Below are 26,524 nucleotides of genomic sequence, written 5' to 3'. Positions count from 1 at the left end.
TAAGGAGCGCAAGATCTGTTCCATGTGCACTATTTCAATGCTTCTCGTTCTAAAGTTGAGTTTTTGTATCTTTTACTTTAGATTTTGTACACCAGTTTTAAAAAGCTGAAAATACAATATTTTTTGTTATTGGAAATATACTTCACAGCAGTTTAGATGGTAGAATGATTCTCTAAACTAGACATTGCTTGTTTTGTCACATCCTCTGAATTCACAGTTGTGTAACAAATTGTGATTTGCATTTTACTACAGTATTTGAAAAAAGAACACAGTAAAAAGTATATTGTTTCAACACAAAAAGACGGATCTTATGTATTTATGCCCTATGATCTTATATATGTGTCAAAACAGGTTTCTTTGGATCCCATGGTCTGGCGACAGTAGTGTAGAGGAAAACATGCATGAGCAGGGAGCCATTCTGAACAGAAGTATTTGACCACACATGTTAAGGGGTCAACCGTACCTTATCTGCAGATTTAAGAGTGCTGTCAATTAAAGTCCCACCCTAGCTGCAAGTCATCAGTGTCCCGGTTAAATGTAAACAACAAAATGCACACAAGAAGGGCTGGTCCTCCAAGGGGGAAACTGTATATACAGTTGAAGGCGGAAGTTTACATACACTTAGGTTGGAGTCATTAAAGTTTGTTTTTCAACCACTCCACAAATGTCTTGTTAACAAACTATAGTTTTGGCAAGTCGGTTAGGACATCTACTTTGTGCATGACACAAGTAATTTTTCCCAAAATTATTTCACTTATAGTTCACTGTATCACAATTCCAGTGGGGCAGAAGTTTACGTGCACTAAGTTGACTGTGCCTTTAAACAGCTTGGAAAATTCCAGAAAATGATGTCATGGCTTTAGAAGCTTCTGATAGGCTAATTGACATAATTTGAGTCAATTGGAGGTGTACCTGTGGATGTATTTCAAGGCCTACCTTCAAACTCAGTGCCTCTTTGCTTGACATCATGGGAAAATCTAAAGAAATCAGCCAAGACCTGAGAAGAAAAAAAATTGTAGACCTCCACACGTCTGGTTCATCCTTGGGAACAATTTCCAAACGCCTGAAAATACCACGTTCATCTTTACAAACAATAGTACGTAAGTATGAACACCATGGGACCACGCAGCCGTCGTACCGCTCAGGAAGGACACGCGTTCTGTCTCCTAAAGATGAACGTACTTTGGTGCGAGAAGTGCAAATCAATCCCAGAACAACAGCAAAGGACCTTGTGAAGATGCTGGAGGAAACAGGTACAAAAGTATCTATATCCACAGTAAAACAAGTCCTATATCGACATAACCTGAAAGGCCGCTCAGCAAGGAAGGAGCCACTGCTCCAAAACCGCCATAAAAAAGCCAGACGGTTTGCAACTGCACATGGGGACAAAGATCGTACTTTTTGGAGAAATGTCCTCTGGTCTGATGAAACAAAAATAGAACTGTTTGGCCATTATGACCATCGTTATGTTTGGAGGAAAAAGGGGGAGGCTTGCAAGCCGAAGAACACCATCCCAACTGTGAAGCACGGGGGTGGCAGCATCATGGTGTGGGGGTGCTTTGCTGCAGGAGGGACTGGTGCACTTCACAAAATAGATGGTATCATGAGGATGGGAAATTATGTGGATATATTGAAGCAACATCTCATGACATCAGTCAGGAAGTTAAAGCTCTTCCAAATGGACAATGACCCCAAGCATACTTCCAAAGTTGTGGCAAAATGGCTTAAGGACAACAAAGTCAAGATATTGGAGTGGCCATCACAAAGCCCTGACCTCAATCCAATAGATGGAATTTGTGTGCAGAACTGAAAAAGTGTGTGCGAGCAAGGAGGCCTACAAACCTGACTCAGTTACATCAGCTCTGTCAGGAGGAATTGGCCAAAATTCATCCAACTTATTGTGGGAAGCTTGTGGATGGCTACCCAAAATGTTTGACCCAGTTAAACAATTTAAAGGCAATGCTACCAAATACTAATTGAGTGTATGTAAACTTCTGACCCACTGGGAATGTGATGAAAGAAATAAAAACTGAAATAAATAATTCTCTCTACTATTATTCTGACTTTTCACATTCTTAAAATAAAGTGGTGCTCCTAACTAACCTGAGACAGGGAATTTTTACTAGGATTAAATGTCAGGAATTGTGAAAAACTGAGTTTAAATGTATTTAGCTAACGTTTATGTAAACTTCCGACTTCAACTGTACATATAACTGATCTCTTGTTACCTAGTTTTGCCATAATTTGACTGCAGACAGCAGGGTAAAAAACAAGAAGTATGTCCTGCATTTTTTAGAGAGATATTGGTAGTAGTGTTATTTTGTGTGTGTTTGTACAGGTGTGTGTGTGTTCGTGTGTGTGTGTGTGTGTGTATGTGTATGTGTATGTATAGCAGTGTGAGGGGTGGGCCTAAGCTCAGAGAGGATTAATGTTGTGTAACAGAATGTAGGTCTGTTCTCTGTAAGGATTAACACAGACAGACTCTGGTAGATGTGATGGCATACACGCATGGACACACACACACACACACACACACACACACACACACACACACACACACACACACACACACACACACACACACACACACACACACACACACACACACACACACACACACACACACACACACACACACACACACACACACACACACACAAGCAGAGAGAGAGACTGGTAAACATGATAAGGCTTTTCTGGTCAAAGGCTGCTTTGCTAATGAATTACTGTACACAGGACAATACAGTACATGGGAGGAGAGGAGATAAGAGGAAGAGAGGAGGGCTGCCCAAGACAGCGATTCAAAGTAGTGCTGTCTTGCTGGTCAACACTCTACCCTAACATACACTGAGTGTACAAAACATGCTCTTTCCATGACCATAGACTGACCAGGTAAATCAAGGTGAAAGCTATGATCCCTTATGGATGTCACCTGTTAAATCCACTTCAATCAGTGTAGATGAAGGGGAGGAGACAGGTTAAAGAAGGATTTTTAAGCCTCGAGACAATTGAGACATGGATTGTGTATGTGTGCCATTCAGATGGTGACTGGGTCAAAAGACAAAATATTTAAGTGCCTTTGAACGGGGTATGTTAGTAGGTGCCAGGCGCATTGGTTTGAGTGTGTCAAGAACTGCAACGCTGCTGGGTTTTTCATGCTCAACAGTTTCCCTTGTGTATCAAGAATGGTCCACCACTCAAAGGACATACAGCCGACGGGCAAGCCAGTGGTCGAAAACGGTTCGTTGATGAAAAAGGACACGAATTGTGCAGAGCAACTGACGGGCTATAGTTAGTCAACTGACAGTCCAGTACAACATTGCTGCCCAAAGACCCATAAAAGAATGCACAACTCGTCGTACCTTGACACAAATGGGGTACGGCAGTCGACAACCTTAGAGAGTTCCACTACTTTCAGCAAAAAACAAATAACTGCGGTTGCGGTGGGCTAAGGAACGAAAACGTTGGATGCTGTAGAATTGGATTTACATTGCCTGTTCTGATGGATCCCGGTTCCTGTTGTTTGGAGAAAACCACATGGGTACATGCATCCATCATGCCTCGTGTCGACATTGCAAGCTGCTGGTGGTGGTGTGGGGTGTGTTTTCATGGCACACATTCGACCCCTTGATAAAAGTGGAGCAACGTTTGAATGCCACAGGATATGCATGCATGAACATCGTTGCCAATCAGGTACATCCCTTAATGGCAGCAGTGTATCTGCAAATAAATTTTTTTCAGCACGATAATGCCCCATGCCACAAGGCTAGGATAGTCCAGGAATGGTTCTACGGACTTGACAGTGAATTCACCTTACTGCAGTGGCCTGTCCAGTCACCAGATCTCAATCCAATCGAGCATCTGTGGGATGAGATGGAAAAAGATATTCAGAGTAGAGATCCACTACCAGCCAACTTGACACAACTGTGGGACGCATTGGATTCAACATTGGCCAGCATCCCTGTGGAACCCTTTCGATACCTGTTAGAGTCCATGCCCGGCGAATTAAGGCTGTTCTGAGAGCAAAAGGGGGTGCAACGCAATATTAGGAAGGTGTTCCTAATGTTTTGAGCACTCAGTGTATACACACTTCCATACAACGTAATCTAATGCAATTTGAATTTGAGGAGAAAAAAAAAAAATCTTTATTTACGCTCACATTCACATAACAAAAGTCATGTCTCTTCTTTCCTCCCGGGGACGGTCTGTCCCGGTACAGTCATAGTTGATTTGCTGATTCAATCATTACAGCTTCCCAGAGCACCAGTACTTTATAGGACACTCGCTTTAGATCAGTCTCATGTACTTTTACGTCTCTGTCATAGTTTCGAGTTGGGAGTTAGGTCCAAATCCATTCTGTTTTACGGGGTTGGGACATCTCCATTTAAATTAGTTTCAAGTTTCAAAGTTTATTCGCCATGTACACAGGATACGACAGGTGTAAAACAGTACAGTTCAATTCTTTCCCAACAATGCAGTGATAATAATAATATAAGTTAAAACATTTAAAAACACACAAGAACGACGATGTGAGTTAAAGATACGCAAGAATGAAAGTATATACAGGTCAGTGCCAGTACCTTATTCAATGTGCAGGGGTACTGGAGTGGTTGAGGTGAGTTTATACATAAAAGTGACTGGTAATAGAATAATAATAATAATAATAATTCATTCGTCCTCATTGCTTGGTTTTTGCTCTGACATGCACTGTCAACTGTGGGACTTTATATGAACAGGTGTGGGCCTTTCCAAATCATGTCCAATCAATTGAATTTACCACAGGTGGACTCCAGTCTAGTCGTAGAAACATCTCAAGGATGATCAATGGAAACAGGATGCACCTGAGCTCAATTTCGAGTCTCATAGTAAAGGGCCTGAATACTTATGTAAATAAGGTATTTTCGTTTTAATTTTTTTTACACATTTGCTAAAATGTCTAAAATCCTGTTTTCTCTTCGTCATTATGGAGTATTGTGTGTCGATGGATGAGGATTTTATTTTTTTTATATGTGGAAAAAGTCAAGGGGTCTGAATACTTTCCGAATGCACTGTACATTAAGCTATAGCCTACAAATGGCTATACCACTTAGTCGTAGGCCTATTAGGCTATAGGCCTACTGCAAATTATTGTTGTTAGTTCCTGAACTGGCCAAATGGCAGAGCTATCCTTCAGCACCCCAAGTGCTTTGTCATTATAGGGTATAGTTTTTGCTTTGTCATTACAGGGTTTTGTGTGAGGATTGCTGAGGTATTGTTTTTATTGAATCCATTTTAGAATTAGTCTGTAATGTAACAAAATGTGGAAAAAGTCAAGGGGTCTGAATACTTCCCGAAGGCACTGTATATAAATAGTTATGGCAATATACTAAAGCTAATATATACGTGTGAACAGGAGAAAAAGTGACCAGTTGCAGGATAAATCGATAAATACTAATGGTAATGGCAATGGCAATCAATAATCAATGGACAGCATCATAATGGAGTAATACATCTAATCAATAATCAATTTAGCAGCACCGTAGGTTGTATCTGAGTGGGTAGAGACTTGTGGATTGGCATGAAGTTAGTGTGCATAGTCTGTGGACATTCTTGTAAAGTGATGCCTAAATGGTGGTATACACGGCATTGTTCATTTCCCTTGGTTTACACAAAGTTTATGCTATGTTTATTCAATGGGTCACTTTTGATTAGTGTGTCTGCTAAACTGAGGTGTAAATTAGATGACGTGCTCATCTGTGTGTGTGTGTGCCCACAAGCCTGCAGGTGTGCATGCATGTGTGCTTGTGTACACACATGTAAACTCAGCAAAAAAAGAAACGTCCCGTTTTCAGGACCCTGTCTTTCAAAGATAGTTCGGAAAAATCCAAATAACTTCACAGATCTTCATTGTAAAGGGTTTAAACACTGTTTCCCATGCTTGTTCAATGAACCATAAACAATTAATGAACATGGACCTGTGGAACGGTCATTAAGACACTAACAGCTTACAGACGGTAAGCAAATTAAGGTCACAGTTATGAAAACCTAGGACACTAAAGAGGCCTTTCTACTGACTCTGAAAAACACCAATAGAAAGATGCCCAGGGTCCCTGCTCATCTGCGGGAACGTGCCTTAGGCATGCTGCAAGGAGGCATGAGGACTGCAGATGTGGCCAGGACAATAAATTGCAATGTCCGTACTGTGAGACACCTAAGACAGCGCTACAGGGAGACAGGACGGACAGCTGATTGTCCTCGCAGTGGTAGACCACGTGTAACAACACCTGCACAGGATCGGTAGATCCGAACATCACACCTGCGGGACAGGTACAGGATGGCAACTACAACTGCCCGAGTTACACCAGGAACACACAATCCCTCCATCAGTGCTCAGACTGTCCGCAATAGGCTGAGAGAGGCTGGACTGAGGGCTTGTAGGCCTGTTGTAAGGCAGGTCCTCACCAGACATCACCAGCAACAACGTCGCCTATGGGCACAAACCCACCGTCGCTGGACCAGACAGGACTGGCAAAAAGTGCTCTTCACTGATGAGTCGCGGTTTTGTCTCACCAGGGGTGATGGTCGGATTCGCGTCTATCGTCGAAGGAATGAGCGTTTCACCGAGGCCTGTAATCTGGAGCGGGATCAATTTGGAGGTGGAGGGTCTGTCATGGTCTGGGGCGGTGTGTCACAGCATCATTGGACTGAGCTTGTTGTCATTGCATGCAATCTCAACGCTGTGTGTTACAGGGAAGACATCCTCCTCCCTCATGTGGTACCCTTCCTGCAGGCTCATCCTGACATGACCCTCCAGCATGACAATGCCACCAGCCATACTGCTCGTTCTATGCGTGATTTCCTGCAAGACAGGAATGTCAGTGTTCTGTCATGGACAGCGAAGAGCCCGGATCTCAATCCCATTGAGCACGTCTGGGACCTGTTGGATCGGAGGGTGAGGGCTAGGGTTATTCCCCCCAGAAATGTCCGGGAACTTGCAGGTGCCTTGGTGGAAGAGTGGGGTAACATCTCACACTGAGAACTGGCAAATCTGGTGCAGTCCATGAGGAGGAAATGCACTGTAGTACTTAATGCAGCTGGTCGCCACACCAGATACTGACTGTTACTTTTGATTTTGACCCCCACCCCCCTTTGTTCAGGGACACATTATTCCATTTCTGTTAGTCACATGTCTGTGGAACTTGTTCAGTTTATTTACATTTAACATTTAAGTCATTTAGCAGACGCTCTTATCCAGAGCAACTTACAAGTACATACATTCACACCTTTTTGTACTGGCCCCCCGTGGGAAACGAACCCACAACCCTGGCTTTGCAAGCGCCATGCTCTACCAACTGAGCTACACGGGACTTTATGTCTCAGTTGTTGAATCTTGTTATGTTCATACAAATATTTACACATGTTAAGTTTGCTGAAAATAAACGCAGTTGACAGTGAGAGGAGGTTTCTTTTTTTTCTGAGTTTAGCAGCAAACAAATCACAATGGAAATACTCATCACTTTACCAAACTCATCCACTCACTGGCAGCCAGCTAGGGTTTGTTTGGCGCCGCCATGTGGACAGACCTCGTCCCTACATGCTCTCTCCATACCCATGATGAAAGGATTAGGTGGATTAGATATTTAGGGAAATCTCTCTAGCCAGTAAATAGACAGATGGACACCCCCCTGTCTGTCCTCCCAGGGCAGATGTGAGTGCCCTAACGCCTATCCGGAACTTAATGTTTTCAGCTGTCTTTTGTTGTCTTTCTTTCTTTCTTTCTTTCTTTTTTATTGCTCTTTCTCTTTAATCTGTCCCAGAGCCAAGTAAATACTATATATGGCTGTGGTCTGTCATTTTTGGTCGTGCTGTTTGGGATTGAATATGTAATGTTACATATAATATAATCTCATTGCATTGTGACGATTGTGGTGGTGTTATGGTTGCGTGTGGAGGAAAGAAACGTGTTTGGGGGTTGAGGGAAGGACTGGTTTGTTGAAGTCTCCCCTAACCACAGATCCAGGGTCAGCTATTTTGTAAACCTCCTTATGGGTAAAATTGGATGTAGGGTTGGGTAATCTGATCCGATCGGGGAAGGGGGTGTTCAAAAGATCACAGGGTATGTGATGATAGGAGGGATGTGTGGGGGAGGGTGGTGTTGGTACGTCATGGGGCGGGGGTGAAACCCGTCAGGACAAGGCCAGATTAGTGTCTATGGCACGCAGACATACACACCCATCCTGTCCCAGGGGAGTCCCCCCTGGCTCTGGCTTCTGCCCCCTTCCTTTTTACATCATCACTTTCTAGCACAGCGGAGTATAGACTAAATCTGTAGGCTTACTCTTTTGTAGGGCAGAAGGGTGTTACGGATAAGGATAATACCTCTCTGTCAGTGTTTCCTGGATACACATATTTGGAGGGAGGTGTGATATGTCAAAAGGAGTGCTTTGCAGGGGTGGAAAAAGTACTGAAATATCCTACTCAAGTAGAGGGACTGTTACTTTAAATGAAATTCTACTCAAGTAGCAGTAATAGCACTGGTCTAAAAACGGCTCAAGTAAAAGTAGCTCATTTAAAAAGTACTCAGAGTAAAAGTAATTGAATTACTTTTAAAATAAAAACATTGACCGTATAGCTAATTTCACTAAGATTACCTGAACGTTGTTACACCAGATCTTTTCCATGCAGTAAATGTAAAAAGGAACAAAGGAAATGAATGTACAGTATGAACTAATTTAATTAATTTTTTGAGTTGCAACAAGGCACATCTGTATACAAAAAAGGAAGGATTTGTCAATATTACTCATATTTGAAAATAAATTCAACATCAAAATCTCTTAAAATGTACTGATGAATTACACACTGAACATACCTAAAGGATTTGATGTCAAATGAGCTCTGGAGGCAACAACAGAACATCCTGGAAATAAAGATAAAGAGCAAACCCCCATGAAATAGAGAAAGGGCTACATATGTTGCATTAGAGCACATTCGGTTGTGTAGTTTTCCTTTGCACAAAAACAAATGACTTTTGTTCTAACGCTTTCACTTCTCTCTGAACTTGCTGTTCAGTTTCAGCAGGCGCTGATTTTCAAAGTGAATCGAGCCTATACTGGCTCGCTTTGCAGTGAAGAACAGTCCAACAAAGCTAAAAAAAAAAGACGCTCACGGGTTGCAGAGGCAGGCAGGCCTGTGTTTAGTTTGAGGGACCGCTTATTTATGTATGGAAAGGAATGAAGCAAGTCCATCTTGTTTGACACACAGGAAAGGTACCCATCCAGCCACCCTGTGCCTTGTGACCTTTTGGGCATCAGTGATGAGGAGAAATCATCTTCATCAGATGAATGCTGCCTCTGTTGCTCTGTCTCGTCCTCTGTCTTTGGAACCTGTTGGAAACGTTACGCTAAAGTGTTGAAATTCCCACTGGAGAAAGTTGTTTCTCAATGTTCTCTGAAAGTTTTGAGAACATTCCCAATGTCAAACCAGTTGGAGAACGTACATAAATGTAACCATTATTCAACTTTTAGGAAACGGTCTGTTAAAGTAATGAAATGCCAAGAAAATAACGTTATTCTGTTCCTTAAATGAGCTGAGAATGTTCCAAAGCCAAGCAACTATCCTGCACCATTCCCAGAATGTTTTGGGAAGGTTGTATGCAAAATAAGCATATAGCTAAGTGAGAGTGTGGTTGTTCTAAGAAACATAAGGTTCTCAGAATGTGTTGTTCTCAGCCTAACCATACTTCAGGTACTCTAGTGGCCCAACCTAGTGGCCGCTCTAACAATGGAAATAACCGTCTTTAAAAATGGGATGTCTGCAATATGTAACTTTTTGGGAGACCCCGACCAAATTCACATAGAAATATGTGTTATAGATCTGTCATTCTCATTGAAAGCAAGTCTAAGAAGAGGTAGATATTCTATGTGGCTTTTTCTATGCTTCCCGTTCTTAAATTTAGTTTTTGCTTCTTTTACTTTCGGTTTTGTACTGCAGCTTCCAACAGCTGAAAATACAGTATTTTTGGTTATCGGAAAATATACTGTATCTCACAGCTGTTTAGATGGCACAATGATTCTCTACACTATACTTGCTTGTTTTGTCACATAAACTGAAATTCGGCAAACTTTTAGAATTTTAGCAACCAGGAAATGGCGGAACGATTTTTGCATAGTGCATCTTTAAGTATACTTAAAACCTAATACTTTTAGATTTTTACTCAAGTAGTATTTTACTGAGTGACTTTCACTTTTACTTGAGTCATTTTCTATTAAGGTAACTTTAATTTTACTCAAGTATGATTTTTTTTTATCACTTCTGTTATGGATTATAAAACATCTTGAGGATTTCAGAAATGTATTATGTGCTGGGCTAATATGTTGGATAGATGTCAGAAGAGGTTACAGAACGGGAAAATGCAAAAAGCGTCCCACTTATTCTGAATTCACCCAACAAGTAATGGGAAAAACGACTAAATTGAAGTAACGCGAGTATTTGTAATTCGTTACTTCCACCCCTGATGCTTTGTTCCCCTTTGTTTGAGGGTTTATAGTCAGTGACCCTAATCTATAGGCCACTGATGGAAGCCACCCAGTAATTTGTCTAGATTATTTACTTGATCAAAACAAAGGTTTCTGAAGCAGCACACAACAATTGGCAACAGAGCCATGCACAATAAAAATAACACAAATGTGATATAAAAAGAAAACAAAAAGAAAACCCCAAAATAGTCACATCCAAATGGCGAAAGTTTTTAATGCGAATATTCTAAAATCTGCATGAAACAATATGCACATTTTCCCACCAGAGATGTTTCTGTCAAACTTATTTATTGAGGCTAAAAGGCCGTGCGTGGTGATGTAGTGCACATAAAAATAACTTTTGAGGTTAAATTCCCATGTACCAAATAAAAAATACAAATTAAATGGATTTACATTCCCTTTTCAACTCTACTGATGGTTTGGTCACAAAAAGTGTTGCGTTACATAGCAAATGTGCCCACTCTGATTTTAGTATGTTCACTCTAGCCAACAGCTCGCAAATACGGTACGGTTAGGTTACCTACATGATTGTCACGGCCGTCATAATGAGGAGACCAAGGCGCAGCGTGGTTTGCGAACATAACTCTTTAATAAAAGAGAGAACACTATACAGAACTAAACAAAACAACAAAACGTGAAGCAATATGGCTAGTGCAGAACAGGCAACTAAACATAGAATAACAACCAACAAAATACCCAAGGAATATGGTTACCTAAATATGGTCCCCAATCAGAGACAACGATAAACAGCTGCCTCTGATTGAGAACCAATCTAGGCAACCATAGACATATAAACACCTAGACTAGAAAACCCCTAGACATACAAAAACCCCTAGACAATACAAAAACTAAACAAACCACCCTTGTCACACCCTGACCTAACCAAATAATAAAGAAAACAAAGATAACTAAGGTCAGGGCGTGACAATGATGAGATTATTATGGATAAGAGCGAGATTATTTTATGTGTCAAACGGCAGCTAAGCATTGTTCATCATTTCACCAGAATAAAACCCTCAATATTTGTTGGAAAGGAGCATTAAACTCATAAACGTGCACTTTCACAACCCTGTGAAGTTCATCATTACTTATTTCCAGGGGCGCAACTTTCACAACACCCACAGTTTTATCAATGGAATGTGATATAAACGATGCAACCGTGTGCTTTAGGAGCATGCGGATGCCTCCAAGCAGTCGGGTAGGCTGTTTGAAGTGTTTATCTGACAAAAAAAAAACTCATTTCTAAAACCAAAGTTGAGCCCCTGCTTATTCAATGTGGAGCCTAATTAACTGCAGGCTTTCCCAAATCGTAGTGGGAGGACCATGCAACATATCATCGCGTGACTCACAAATTTACTTCGATATGATGGTTATTATATAAAGATTTGTGCACTGCCATTTCTCATATAATTAATTTGACCAGCACAAAAATATCCTATCATGTCTAACAAACAAACTGTCTGTCGACATTTATAATATCGTACCTGCATTTCCTGTTTCCATCAGTCCGGTCGGGACTTCTCTCTTGTGTCAGGCAATTAATCCGCATCAAATGGTTGGATGGGAACCTGGTTAATCATGACTTTTTCAGATGAAGTAACAGAAAAAATAATTATCTTTTATATTATAAAAATGCAGATGCTAGTTATAACATTTTAAGAGACATTGCTTGTTGTTTGTTTAGATAATAGGTGCTTATTTCTTGCTTGGATAGATCATACTTGACCTATTTGTGTGCTCATTGTGGTAGGTAGAGATAGAGTTATTTTCCCACTAGTCATTGAGAAATTGGTGGTGTGGGGTTGTGTGTCTGTATACTCCTGCCCTCTGTTGGTTTAATATAGCACTACATATAAAAAAAGACTGAACCCATCTTGCAAATTTAGCATAAAAACACTCTTTTTGTACATGGGGAGCATATCTCGATGATGGAGTCCATCTTGAAACAATATCGGCTGCATATTAAGAGGATAGATTTGAGACAAGAAAGGAATCCGAGGGGAAAATGATACAGGCATGTTGATTTGCGCTGTCTGTGTCTATTTTATCTGGACTGGATACACGTCTGCTACACTGGCTCTTACACATGCACTGTCCCTGTGGACTTATCTGTTGGTGAAAGTGATCTGTCGGTCCAAACCAAATCTGTATATTTTCATGGGAGGATGACATATCATTCAGGGGTCTCTGGGGGACAATGGGGGCCAAAGAATGCACTCTTTTCCTCTTGACTAAATTTGAACTAAAAAAAAGATGACCCATTCAGAGAGACAGGGAAGGCTTTGGGATTTGTTTGGGGGGGTGGGGATGGAAACAATAATATGGTCTACACCAACTTTTGAACGCTTCAGAGAAAAGTTGTGCACTGTGGTAGCCTATGTTCTAAATCCTCAGCACTAAAGCAGCCGACCCTGCTTAGCTTTAGAGGTAAGCCAGCAGCATACCACCCTGCATACCACTGCTGGCTTGCATCTGAATTTAAGTAGGGTTGGTCCTGGATGGGAGACCAGATGCTGTTGGAAGTGGTGTTGGAGGGCCAGTAGGGGGCACTCTTCCCTCCGATCTAAGGAAATCCCAGGGCAGTGAAGGGTACATTGCCGTGTGTAGGGTGCTGTCTTTCAGATGGGACTATAAATGTGGGCCCTGACTCTCTGTGGTCATTAAAAATCCCATGGCATTTATTGTAAGAGTAGAGGTGTTAACCCCGGTGTCATGACTAAATTCCCAACCTGGCCCCATTCCGTCATCCCTCTCATTCCTAATTGGCATCTATCAGCTGATGTGTGGTGAGTGTTCTGACACATAAATGGTCGCCGTGCATCACCCAGGCGGAAGCTGCACATTGGTGGTGGAGGAGGTGAGTTTTCCCCTTACTATGTAAAGTGCTTTGAGTTCCTCGGTAGAAAAGCGCTATATCCATTATTATTAACTAAAGCCTTTCTCAGTGTTCTACGTGGGGCAGACAACCTGCTATGATACGAGCTTCCAGACAGGCAGGAGCACAATAACCCCCATCTCCTCTCCATCCATGACATACGTACTACACGTAGCCTAGGAAGGTAGGGCAACAGTTACGTAACCAACGTTAAGCGATTCTACCATCTACTAAACATGAAATATGACTGTTCCAATATGACTGTGATGTAGGTTGCGTCCCAAATGGCACGCTATTCCATATATCCTTCAAACTCAACTCTGGACCTCGAAGCCAGTTCCACAGTTTTTTTTCATTGTTGCCCTCTAATCAGGTACTAATTTTGACCTATGACGCCAGGTTGGTGCAACTAATTATCATGTAGAACAAAAAACTAGCAGGCTCTGGACCTCGTGGGGTAAGAGTTGAGTACCCCTGCCCTACATAGTGCACTTATTTTTGACCCCGGCCCATATAGTCGATAGGATGCCATTTGGGACAAGCCATAATCAGTTGATAGAAGGGCAGTCTGATGTTAAATCTGGGTTATAGTATTCATAGGATGAGATAAGATGAGAAGCAGATCCTAAAATGACTGCATTTTCATCAGGATGCTCACGAGCAATTTCAATATAGCGTGGCTCAGGTCAAAAACAAGTGGATACTAGGCTTTAGTGGTCACTCTAGGGACATATATATGTGTGTGTGTGCGCGTGCATCAGAGTGAACATGTAGATTACATACTCTATTATTCTCCTCTTCTTTCCTCTGTCTCCTTGATGTTTTCATGCAACACTATTACATAATGACTCAGTGTGTGTATGTGAGGGGGGGGGGGGGGGGGGGGGGATGATGACGCCAGCCTCCACGCATGCTCCATTCTCTGGCCTGAGGGGAATGTCGGCTAACATCAGCATTGGAGTGTGTCTCGATCCAGCGACCACGTGCAGCACACACACTCTTGCTCCGGGTGTGATGATTCTCCCACAGATACACAGCGCTCTATAGACACACAGCGAGAGAGAGCCATAGAAAACATACAGTTTATGCAAACACAAGTCACAGTATTGAATTGTATTATTTTTTTATTTAACCTTTATTTAACTAGGCAAGTCAATTAAGAACAAATTCTTATTTACAATGATGGCCTACACCGGTCAAACCCGGACGACGTTGGGCCAATTGTGCGCCGCCCTATGAGACTCCCAATCACGGACAGTTGTGATACAGCCTGGAATCAAAACGCGGTGTCTGTAATGACGCCTCTAGCACTAGAGTTGCAGTGCTTTATACCGCTGCGCCACTCAGGAACCCGAGGAATAATCTCATACAATCATCGCTAATAGCCACACGAATCGAAAATCCACTTTTTCTAATCCAATATTCGGAGAAGGAGAGATCACTGCAGCTGCCGCATCATGACAACTATTGCCACTCCCTTGATTTAAAGATCGCTACCTCCTGCGCGCCAACGCGTTCATTACAACAGTACATCCATTCGTCACTAAAACGCATTGGCTGCTGTTTCGGTCACGCCCATAACCACGAGGGCGGGGCGGGACCTTTGTTGCGTTCGAGTTTGCGCGTCGCTCGCGCGTATGTGGGAACGCGGTAACACCGAAATGGGAGATTGACATCGAAAGAATCAAAACTGAGGGAGGGGACATTTCTACCTATCCACACTACGGGGCAGGGAGAGTAAAGCCTACCTGTGTGATAGAGTTGGCATAATGTCGACAGTAAAATAGTTTACAAGTATTTTTTTGTTTGTTTACAACAACACCGTGACAACTTTTGAGGCAGAAACGCTCCGAGCTGCCCAATGAATGGAGTTACCTTTTGCCTTGTTGGAATTCCACCTCGCTCTGAAAACGAAGTAAGTGCACTTATCGTTGAGACATTGCTTCTTTCAATTGCAATTGACTTACTGTAACTATTATTTCATTGAAAAAAAAAGTAGTTCGTCTTTCTCTTGGTACATTTTGTTGTTGTCTTTTAGCAGTCGCTCTTATCCAGGGCGATTTACAGTAGCATACATGTTTCGTACTTTTTCGGACTGGTCTCCTGTGGGAATCGCCATGCTCTACCAACTGAGCCACACGGGACCTAAATATCTGTTAGGCTAAATATTTTCCAGGGAGCGAACGTTCGTGCTCTTATTGTAAGCTTCTCCGCGGGGGGGCAACTCATTGTGTACTAATGTAATGTAGGCTACACTTAGTACACTACACAGTTTTGTTGTATAGGCTACACTTTCTATCAGTCTAAAAACGTAATACAAAGGCTGCCTGCCTTTAGCTTGAACTGTCAGTAATGTTGTTTTGCAATCTTCTGCACCACACAATAGTCTATACAGTGGACTTGTCAAACTATTATCACATATGATGTTGTGAGACTATTTGATATTAACATAACGTTCACATCCATTAGTAAAGAAAATATGTGCAACGTTCGCTTGTTCAAATAAAAAAACAGGGGCCACATTATTTTAGGCATGCACTCTAAGTTACATGACAAAACGGTGAATGCATTTGTAAATAATTCAAGTGGTGTTGTCAAGTTGATTTCATGCTACTACCTAAAAGCTTTTTTTCATTACTGTAATGGAGTCCCCAAGAGCTTTACACTACAATACATGCTTTATTATTCTGTTATAACCTACTGTAAGAAAACTTCAACCTGATTTTCCACCATGGTCAATGAATGCACTACTGGACATGTTTGAGCCTTATATGCACCCCCATCAGAATATAAGTAAGGGTGGGTGGATGTGGGAGTGAGACAATATGAAATTGGGTTAGAATGCATCAATTTCCATATGTCAGCCCACAGGTGCAGCCCCGTAGACAGAAGGCACATTGTAGCCGTTACACTTTCCTCACTGTTACAATGTAGAGGGTTGGGAAAATATGTTGTTCATTTGGGCTACACTGTTTCAGGAATCTGGGCTATCCCATGCTTTAACTGCTGGAGAGACATATAGACTGCCAAACGACTCATGGTCTTCAAGTTGCCATACATGTTGTCGGGGAAAACTGATGGCCACATTTAACCAGTTGCACTGCAAAGGAGGTTATTCAGATAACAGTAAATTAAGTAAAATTAAACAAGTTATAGTTTTACTTGTAGTTCACATTGACTTATAGCTTGCTTGACCTTCAATTTAGGCTACATGTGTTGTGTTTACCGTTCCACATTTCAAGCACCACATGTGACAATTTTGTTTCCGGAAGTTCATTGATTCAACTTCTCAAACTTCCAAATGTCTTCCGTTATCTAACTTTCTTCCAAATTCCCCCATCAGATTATGTGTGCTCAGTCAAGCAGACTCCTCTTGCCTTATATGTCCAGTATCAAGCCTTCAAGCATTTGCTGAAAGCTCTAAAGTAAAAGGGCAATTCGTTTGTGCCGCCGTGGTTGCTTTGGCCTGGTGTAGTCACATGGGTAAACAGTAGCATTTCTCCAAGGCATTTAGACTCAACTTTAGGCTATACAACCTTTCAGGCAGACACCTAGTCCAATTGTTTAGGCTCAAACTTAAGTAGAAATGTGCCTAGCATCATATGGACAGGCTATATACAGTACCAGTCAAAAGTTTGGACACGCCGACTCATTCAAGGGTTTTTATTTATTTTTACTATTTTCTACATTGTAGAATAATAGTGAAGACATGAAAACAATGAAATAACACATATGGAATCATGTAGTAACCAAATAAGTGTTAAACAAATCAAAATATATATTTGGAGTCATTAAAACTCATTTTTCAACCACTCCACAAATTTCTTGTTAACAAACTATAGTTTTGGAAAGTCGGTTAGGACATCTACTTTGTGCATGACACAAGTAATTTTTCCAACAATTGTTTACAGACAGATTATTTCACTTATAATTCACTGTATCACAATTCCAGTGGGTCAGAAGTTTACATACACTAAGTTAACTGTGCTTTTAAATAGCTTGGAAAATTCCAGAAAATGTCATCGCTTTAGAAGCTTCTGATAGACTAATTGAAATCATTTGAGTCAATTGGATGTATTTCAAGGCCTACCTTCAAACTCAGTGCCTCTTTGCTTGACATCATGGGAAAATCAAAATAAATCAGCCTAGACCTCAGAAAAACAATTGTATACCTCCATAAGTCTTGTTCATCCTTGAGAGCAGTTTCCAAACGCCTGAAGGTACCACGTTCATCTTTACAAACAATAGTACGCAAGTATAAACACCATGGGACCACGCAGCCGTTATACTGCTCAGGAAGGAGACGTGTTCTGTCTCCTAGAGATGAACGTACTTTGGTGCGAGAAGTGCAAATCAATCCCAAAACAACAGCAATGACCTTGTGAAGATGCTGGGGGAAGCAGGTACAAACGTATCTAAATCCACAGTAAAACAAGTCCTATATCGATATAACCTGAAAGGCCGCTCAGCAAGGAAGAAGCCACTGCTCCAAAAACGCCATAAAATAGCCAGACTACGGTTTGCAACTGCACATGGGGACAAAGATTGTACTTTTGGAGAAATTTCCTGTGGTCTGATGAAACAAAAATAGAACTGTTTGGACATAATGACCATCGCTATGTTTGGAGGAAAATGGGGAAGTTTGCAAGCTGAAGAACACCATCCCAACCGTGAAGCACGATGGTGGCAGCATCATGTTGTGGTGGTGCTTTGCTGCAGGAGGGACTGGTGCACTTCACAAAATAGATGGCATCATGAGGAAAGGAAAATGTTGTGGATATATTGAAGCAACATCTCGACATCAGTCAGGAAGTTAAAGCTTGGTCGCAAATGGGTCTTCCAAATGGATAATGACCCCAAGCATACTTCCAAAGTTGTGGCAAAATGGCCTAAGGACAACAAAGTCAAGGTATTGGAGTGGCCATCACAAAGCCCTGACCTCAATCCCATAGAAAATTTGTGGCCAGAACTGAAAAAGCATGTGCGAGCAAGGAGGGCTACAAACCTGGCTCAGTTATATCAGCTCTGTCAGGAGGAATGGGCCAGAATTCACTCAACTTATTGTGGGATGCTTGTGGAAGGCTACCCAAAACGTTTGACCCAAGTTCAACAATTTAAAGGCAATGCTACCAAATATTAATCGAGTGTATGGAAACTTCTGCCCCACTGGGAATGTGATGAAATAAATAAAAGCTGAAATAAATCATTCTCTCAACTATTATTCTGAAATTTCACATTCTTAAAATAAAGTGGTGATCCTAATTGACATAAGACAGGTAATTTTGACTGGGATTAAATGTCAGGAATTGTGAAAAACTTCCGACCTCAACTCTATTTTATATTCTTCAAAGTAGCCACCCCTTTGCCTTGATGACAGTTTTGCACACTCTTGGCATTCTCTCAAACAGCTTCTTGAGGTAGTCACCTGGAATGCATTTCAATTAACAGGTGTGCCTTGTTAAAAGTTAATTTGTGGAATTTCTTTCCCTCTTAATGCGTTGCCAATCAGTTGTGTTGTGACAGGGTATGGGTGGTATACAGAAGATAGCCCTATTTGGTAAGAGACCAAGTCCATATTATGGCAAGAACAGCTCCAATAAGCAAAGAGAAACGACAGTCCACCATTACTTTAAGACATGAAGGTCAGTCAATCCAGGAAAAGTTTATTCAAGTACAGTCGCAAAAACCATCAAGCGCTATGATGAATCTGTCTCTCATGAGGACCGCTACAGGAAAGGAAGACAAAGAGTTACCTCTGCTGCAGAGAATAATTAGCCTCAGAAATTGCAGCCCAAATAAATGTTTCACAGAGTTCAAGTAACAGACACATCTCAACATCAACTGTTCAGAGGAGACTGCGTGAATCAGGCCTTCATGGTCAAATTGCTGCAAAGAAACCGCTACTAAAAGGACACCAATAAGAAGAAGAGACTTGCTTGGGCCAAGAAACACGAGCAATGGACATTAGACCGGTGGAAATCTGTCGTTTGGTCTGTTGAGTCCAAATTGGAGATTTTTGGTTCCAAATGCCGTGTCATTGTGAGACGCAGAGTAGGTAAACGGATGATCTCCGCATGTGTGGTTCCCACCATGAAGCATGGAGGAGGAAGTGTGATGGCGTGGGAGTGCTTTGCTGGTGACACTGTCAGTGATTTATTAAGAATTCATGGCACACGTAACAAGCATGGCTACCACAGCATTCTGTTGCGATACACCATCCCATCTGGTTTGCGCTTAGTGGGACTATCATTTGTTTTTCAACAGGACAATGACCCAACACACCTCCAGGCTGTGTAAGGGCTACTTGACCAAGAAGGAGAGTGATGGAGTACTGCATCAGATGACCTGGCCTAAACAATCACCTGACCTCAACCCGATTGAGATGGTTTGAGATGAGTTGGACCGCAGAGTGAAGGAAAAGTAGCTAACAAGTACTTAGCGTATGTGTGAACGCCATCAATACGGTTGGAAAAGCATTCCTGGTGAAGCTGGTTGAGAGAATGCAAAGAGTGTGCAAAGCTGTTATCAAAGTGTGGCTACTTTGAAGAATCTAACTTATAAAATGTATTTTGATTTTTTTAACACTTTTTTGGTTACTACGTGATTCCATATGTGTTGTTTTGACGTCTTCACTATTATTCTACAATGTACGGCTAATGGACAAACCAAACAGACTTGGATCATGTCTCGTAATATGTGACTGTGCCAGTGAATGCTAATGTAGTTAGGCTTAGTTCTATTGATTGATTGGTTGATTGATTGATTGCAATGACCTATGTTAGAAGCCTCTGTGCACCCTTTTCAGAAGATTCACTAGTGTTTCCCATAGCAACAGAACCTTAAGCCGACATCAGGTTTGATAATGATCTGGGTCGTGTTCACTTGGCACAACACGGTACCAAACTGAATGAAACGGGCTAATACTATATGAACTTGTCCAATAAGAAGCACTCATATGGGGCCTACGGAGTGGCGCAGCGGTCTAATGCGCCACTACAGACCCGGGTTCGTTCCCGGGCTATATCACAACCGACCGGGAGTCCTGTAGGGTGGCGCACAATTGGCCCAGTGTCGTCCGGGTTAGGGGAGGGTTTGGCCCGGGGGGGGTTTTACTTTGCTCATCGCTATCTAGCGACTCCTTGTGGGGGGCCGGGCGCCTGCAGGCTGACCTAGGTCTTTAGTTGAACAGTGTTTCCTCTGACACATTGGTGCAGCAGGCATCCGGGTTAAGTAGGCGGGTGTTAAGAAGCGTGGTTTGGCGGGTCATGTTTCGGAGGACACATGACTCGACTTTTGCCTCGCAAGCCCGTTGGGGAGTTACAGCGATGAGACAAGATAAAAAAGGGGGTAAAATACCCCCAAAATAATAATTCCAATAAATAAGAAGCACTCACTGGAAATATATTCTGTTATACAATATTTTAAACCTTTTTGCTACAGTGTGCCCTAATAAACACGATCCTGAATGGCCATTTGCACTCCAGTTGTAATGTTTACCTTTGTGTTACAGTGAGTGACAGAATGGAATGCCTGCCAATACAGGTTCCTGTGGTAAAGTAGATAAGCCAAGTCCTGGTCAGGCCATGGGAAATGCCCTTGATTTCTCCGTGAAGCCGGTCAGGCTGGAAGGGAGGGGTATTTGTTTGGGATTAAGGTAAATTTTGTTCTGTGTCATTTGGACAAGCTCAGGGTAACTCTCAAAGTTCACCAATTTGCAGTGGGTAAATACATGACCGTTTCTACCCTCAACATCAGCATCTTTGCATCGTTTGACAAGACAACAACAACAAGACAAGCTGTCTTCAGCAGAAACATATGGATCATACTGCCATTACCACCCAGTTCTAGGCTAACACATTTCAAGCTGCTCACCACCTTCTCCCACTATCTAACGCTGGTTCATCTCACCACTATCTCCCCCTATCAAACTGTTGGTATGTACACTATACACTACACTATATTCGGAAAGTATTCAGACTCCTTGGCATAACATATTGTTATGTTACAGCCTTATTCTAAAATGTTTTCCTCATCAATCTACACACAATACCCATAATGACAAAGCAGAAACAAGTTTTTAGAGCAAAACCATTGTCCGTAGAGCTCTGAGACAGGATTGTGTCGAGGCACAGATCCGGGGCATTGAAGGTCGCAAAGAACACAGTGGCCTCCATCCTTCTTAAATTGAAGAAATTTAGAACTACCAAAACTCTTCCTAGAGCTGGCCGCCCGGCCAAACTGAGCAATCGGGGGAGAAGGGCCTTGGTCAGGGAGGTGACCAAGTGCGTGATGGTCACTCTGACAGAGCTCCAAAGTTCCTCTGTGGAGATGGGAGAATCTTCCAGAAGGACGACCATCACTGCAGCATTCCATCAATCAGGCCTTTATGGTAGAGTGGCCAGGCGGAAGCCACTCCTCAGTAAAAGGCACATAACAGCCTGCTTGGAGTTTGCTAAAAGGCACCTAAAGACTCTAGAGGAAACTTGGCACCATCCCTACGGTGAAGCATGGTGGTGGCAGCATTATGCTGTGGGGATGTTTTTCAGAGGCAGGGACTGGGAGACTAGTCAGGATAGAAGGAAAGATGAATGGAGTAGAGAGAGATCGTTTATGAAAACCTGCTCCAGACCACTCAGGACCTCTGGGGCGAAGGGCGAAGGTTCACCTTCCAACAGGACAACGACCCTAAAGACACAGCCAAGACAACGCAGGAGTGGCTTCGGGACAATTCTCCCAGCCAGAGTACGGACTTGCACCCGAGTCCGGACCCAGCCAGAGTCCGGACTTGCACCCGATCAAACATCTCTGGAGAGACCGTGAAATAGCTGTTCAATGACGCTCCCCATCCAACCTGACAGAGCTTGAAAGGATCTACAGTGAAGAATGGGAGAAACTCCCCAAAAACGGGTGTGCCAAGCTTGTAGCATCATACCCAAGAAGACTCGAGGATGTAATAGCTGCCAAAGGTGCTTCAACAAAGTACTGTGTAAAGGGTCTGAATACTTATATAAATGTGATATTTCAGTTTTAGATTTTTAATAAATTAGCAAACATTTCTAAAAAACAGCTTTTGCTTTGTCACTATGGAGTATTGTATGTATATTGATGAGAATGAGAATAGAAGATATCAATTTTAGAATAAGGCTGTAACGTAACAGAATGTGGAAAAAGTTAAGGGGTCTGAATACTTTCCGAAATCATTGTATATACAAAAGTGTGCCTTCAAATTCGTGGATTCGGCTATTTCAACCACACCCGTTGCTGACAGTTGTATGAAATCGAGCACACAGCCATGCAATCTCCATAGACAAACATTGGCAGTAGGATTGCCTTACTGGAGCGCTCAATGACTTTCAACGTGGCACCATCATAGGATGCCACCTTCACCATCTGGCAGACCGACGGACAAATCCGGGTTTGGCGGATGCCAGGAGAACGCTACCTGCCCAAATGCACAGTGGCAACTGTAAAGTTTGGTGGAGGTGGAATAATGGTCTGGGGCTGTTTTCATTGTTCGGGCTAGGCCCCTTAGTACCAGTGAAGGGAAATCTTAACGATACAGCATACAATGACATTCTAGATGATTCTGTGCTTCCAACTTTGTGGCAACAGTTTGGGGAAGGCCCTTTCCTGTTTCAGCATGACAATTCCCCGTGCAGAAAGCGAGGTCCACACAGAATTTTTTTGTCGAGATCGGTGTGGAAGAACTTGACTGGCCTGCACATAGCACTGACCTCAACCCCTTCGAACACCTTTGGGATGAATTGGAATGCCGACTGCGAGCCAGGCCGAATCGCCCAACATCAGTGCCCGACCTCACTAATGCTCTTGTGACTGAATGGAAGCAAGCCCACGCAGCAATGTTCCAATATCTAGTGGAAAGCCTTCCCAGAAGAGTTTATTATAGCAGCAAAGGGAACCAACTCCATATTAATGCCCATGATTTTGGAATGAGTTGTTCGACGAGCAGGTGTCCACATACTTTTGGTCGGGATAGTGTATGTCCGGTGGAGTAGAAGTGTTGGTGGAGGGGGAACCATAATGAGTGACAGGATGCAATTGTGTTGACCCCAAATGGGAGCGATTATTGTTGTGTGTTGTTTTCGCCAAGAGAGAGAAATGGAATGGGGCTTTACTGTATAGAAAGGGGGTGGGAGGCACCCTGGGACAGGCCGGGTCTTGCTCTGAAATGCAGACATGACAATGAGCCTCTGTTGAGCTGGGAACAGGGCAGGGGCAGGGAGAGATGGAAGGGAATGAGGTGGGTCGATGCGATGTGTGTGCGCGTGCGTGTATGGGGCAAAGTTGAAAGGTCGGGCATAGAGCTGCTGCTCTGTACCTTATAAATGGCTTAATGGCTATCCCAAGCCTGAGGTAAGAGCTGGGGTTTCCACCCAGAGTGACTGGGAAAGGAGTGTGTGTCTGTGTCTGTGCTCAAGTGCGACTGCGTGTACGTACACTTGCATGTGTGTGTGTGTGTGTACGTGTGTGTGTGTCCTTTCATGTGAGTGCATGCGTGCACATATCTATGTGTGTGTGTGTTAGAACAAACACTGGCTCATTATTCCTCCAGCAGGTGGGCTGCACAGGAATGTGTCAATGAAAGCGGGATGGCGATTACTGTGTAGCAATGGAATGAAGAGAGAAAAGAAAGACCAAATAAAAAATAGGAAAACAAAGAGAAAAGAAAGACCAAATAAAAAATAGGAAAACAAAGCGCGAGAAACTTCCAGAGAAAGTGCTAGCGAGCGTGGGAGCTCGATATAAAGCGATAATAACGGCAGAGTGAAAGACATGAAAGAGACAATGATAAAAGGGAGGGGCAGCGGTGGGCACGGGCATCAGGTGCAGTCAACAAAGCCCTCTGCTCCCAGCGAGTGAGTAGTGCATGGGGTGGGGGGTAGCGGGGTGGATGTGCCTCCCCCCTTTAATCCAGAATGCTCTCTGTGAGTAGTGCATAGGGTGGGGGTAGGGGGGTGGATGTGCCTCCCCCCTTTAATCCAGAATGCTCTCTGTGAGTAGTGCATAGGGTGGGGGTAGGGGGGTGGATGTGCCTCCCCCCTTTAATCCAGAATGCTCTCTGTGGTGTCTGCCCCATCTGGATGCCCAGCTGCTGCCCTGAGCATTAGGGATTGCATGCCGTGGCATGACCCCCATTACCCCCCCCCCCCCCCCCCCCAGCCACTGTGAATCCTCACCTGACACCCCCTTTGCCTCTCCAGGGAAACCAGCATCACCCCTCCTTCCGTCCCTCCATTCCTCCATTCTCTTCATACCTTGCTGTCAACATAACAGAGAGCATGTGTAACGGAGGGCGTTCAGTCAGTGAACCACACTCAAGTAGCTTTGCCTGAAATCTGAAGACTTGTGTTAGCTTGCCGAGCTAATGCCTAGGCTTTAACACAGCAGACCAACAAAGACTTTCACCAAGGAAAGGTTTGGCCAATATCTTTGATAAGGTCTTAGCACAGGAAACTATGAAATAGGCAAAGCACCAGTCATCCTAAGCTGCATTCGGAAAAGTGTTATCTTCAAAGCAGAGTTTGCAGCCATTGACTTTTGTAACTGCATATCCGAATCTCTCAAATTGTATCCAATCAAATGGCTCATATCCAAACCCTGATTGGCTATATATCATCACTTCAGACACTGTGGCAGAGAAGGCAGTCTTAAAATAGACATGCTTATTTTGAACGGTTCAAGCGACACTCCGTCCGGCTTCAAGCCTGTCATATCAATGCACCACAAAGTAACGGACCCTAACTCAATTCAAAACAACAGACTTTCTGCCCCCGCAAGGCTTGTCATAACGCCAATGTGAATAACCCTATCCAATGGGAAAATGGCCATTTTTTACACATTGCGCACTGAGGTGTTGTCCTGCTTGGAATTTCAACCATACGGTTGTTACTACCGTCATCATAGGTTCACTTTGAAACTGTGCTGTCCCTATAATCCACAAAGAACCTACGATACCATTCAAGAACATGCATCTACATGCCTGGGTAGTGTTTATTAGGGCACGCAACAGAAACTGTTTCAAAAGTTCAGGTAGTCCCTCCCAAGGAGCTGATCGTGGACTACAGGAGAACGAGGGGAGAGCAAGCCCCCATCCACATCCACATCGATGTCCACATAACTAAGAACTAAGAACTTAACATGGTCCACACAGACCCGCACAGTCATGAAGAGGGTACGACAGCGCCGTTCCCCCCCAGGAGGCTAAAAAGATTTGTCATGGGCCCTCGAATCATCAAAAAGGTCTACAGCTGCACCATCGAGAGCATCTTGACTGGCTGCATTACCACTTGGTATGGCAAATGCACCATCCTCGACCGCAAACCGCTACAGAGGGTGGTGCGGATAGCCCAGTACATCACTGGGTCCGAGTTCCCTGCCATCCAGGATGTCTATATCAGGCGGTATCAGAGGAAGGCCCGAAAAAATTGCCAAAGACTCCAGCCACCCAAGCCATAGACTGTTCGCTCTGCTACCGATCGGCAAACGGTAGCATCGGCTCTCGGACCAACAGACTCTACTCCCAAGCCATAAGACTGCTAAATAGCCATAATACTGCTAAATAGTTAATTAATGTTTACCCGGACTATCTGCATTGACCGTATCTTGCACTGACTCTATGCACACTCACAAGACTATATACAGTATACACACTACAGTGAGCTCCAAAAGTTACTGTCCCAATACTGGAGCTTACTGTACTGGATATACACACTGATACTCTCTCACAAAACCCCCACACATTCACATACACTGCATACGCATACTGACAACACAAACACACATAAACACACACACACATACCGACACAAACACACATTACACACACACACACACACACTTACACTCATCATATGCTGCTCCTACTCTGTTTTTTATTTTACTCTTATTATTATTTATCCTGATGGCTAGTCACTTTACCCTGCCTTCATGTGCATACTGTATCTACCTAAAATACCTCATACCCCTACATATTGATCTGATACTGGGACTCCCTGTATATTGCTCCATTCTTGTGTATTTTATTCCTCATATGTTTTTTACATTTATTTCTTACTCTGCATCGTTGGGAAGGGCTCGTCTACACCCTTTGTATTCTGCGCATGTGACAAACATC

At 43.0% G+C, this 26,524-nt stretch overlaps 1 protein-coding gene and 1 long non-coding RNA gene across 3 annotated transcripts in view; one reads left to right on the top strand and one right to left on the bottom strand.

Annotated features, from left to right (window-relative positions):
* arhgap23b (Rho GTPase activating protein 23b) overlaps nucleotides 1-26,524 on the top strand; it is a 68,620-nt gene that overhangs the window by 7,010 nt on the left and 35,086 nt on the right. The window contains exon 1 of one of the 2 annotated variants that reach the window (XM_055922082.1): nucleotides 15,046-15,304. The exons of the other annotated variant lie outside the window; for it this stretch is intronic. Within the exon in view, the coding sequence (XP_055778057.1) occupies nucleotides 15,251-15,304 (54 nt within the window). The 5' untranslated portion in view covers nucleotides 15,046-15,250. Of the gene's footprint in view, nucleotides 1-15,045; nucleotides 15,305-26,524 lie in introns of those variants that run through there. 2 annotated transcript variants of the gene reach the window in all.
* On the bottom strand, nucleotides 11,082-14,922 carry LOC129854943 (uncharacterized). Its single transcript, XR_008759406.1, has 2 exons — nucleotides 14,568-14,922; nucleotides 11,082-14,430 (listed from the first exon to the last, which is right to left on the bottom strand). It is a non-coding gene; the product is annotated as an uncharacterized LOC129854943 (long non-coding RNA).

This window comes from Salvelinus fontinalis, chromosome 1 (assembly GCF_029448725.1).
Source record: "Salvelinus fontinalis isolate EN_2023a chromosome 1, ASM2944872v1, whole genome shotgun sequence".
Lineage (NCBI taxonomy): Eukaryota > Metazoa > Chordata > Actinopteri > Salmoniformes > Salmonidae > Salvelinus > Salvelinus fontinalis.
Note: the sequence above shows the minus strand (reverse complement) of the source record. Positions and strands in the feature narration are given on the sequence as shown.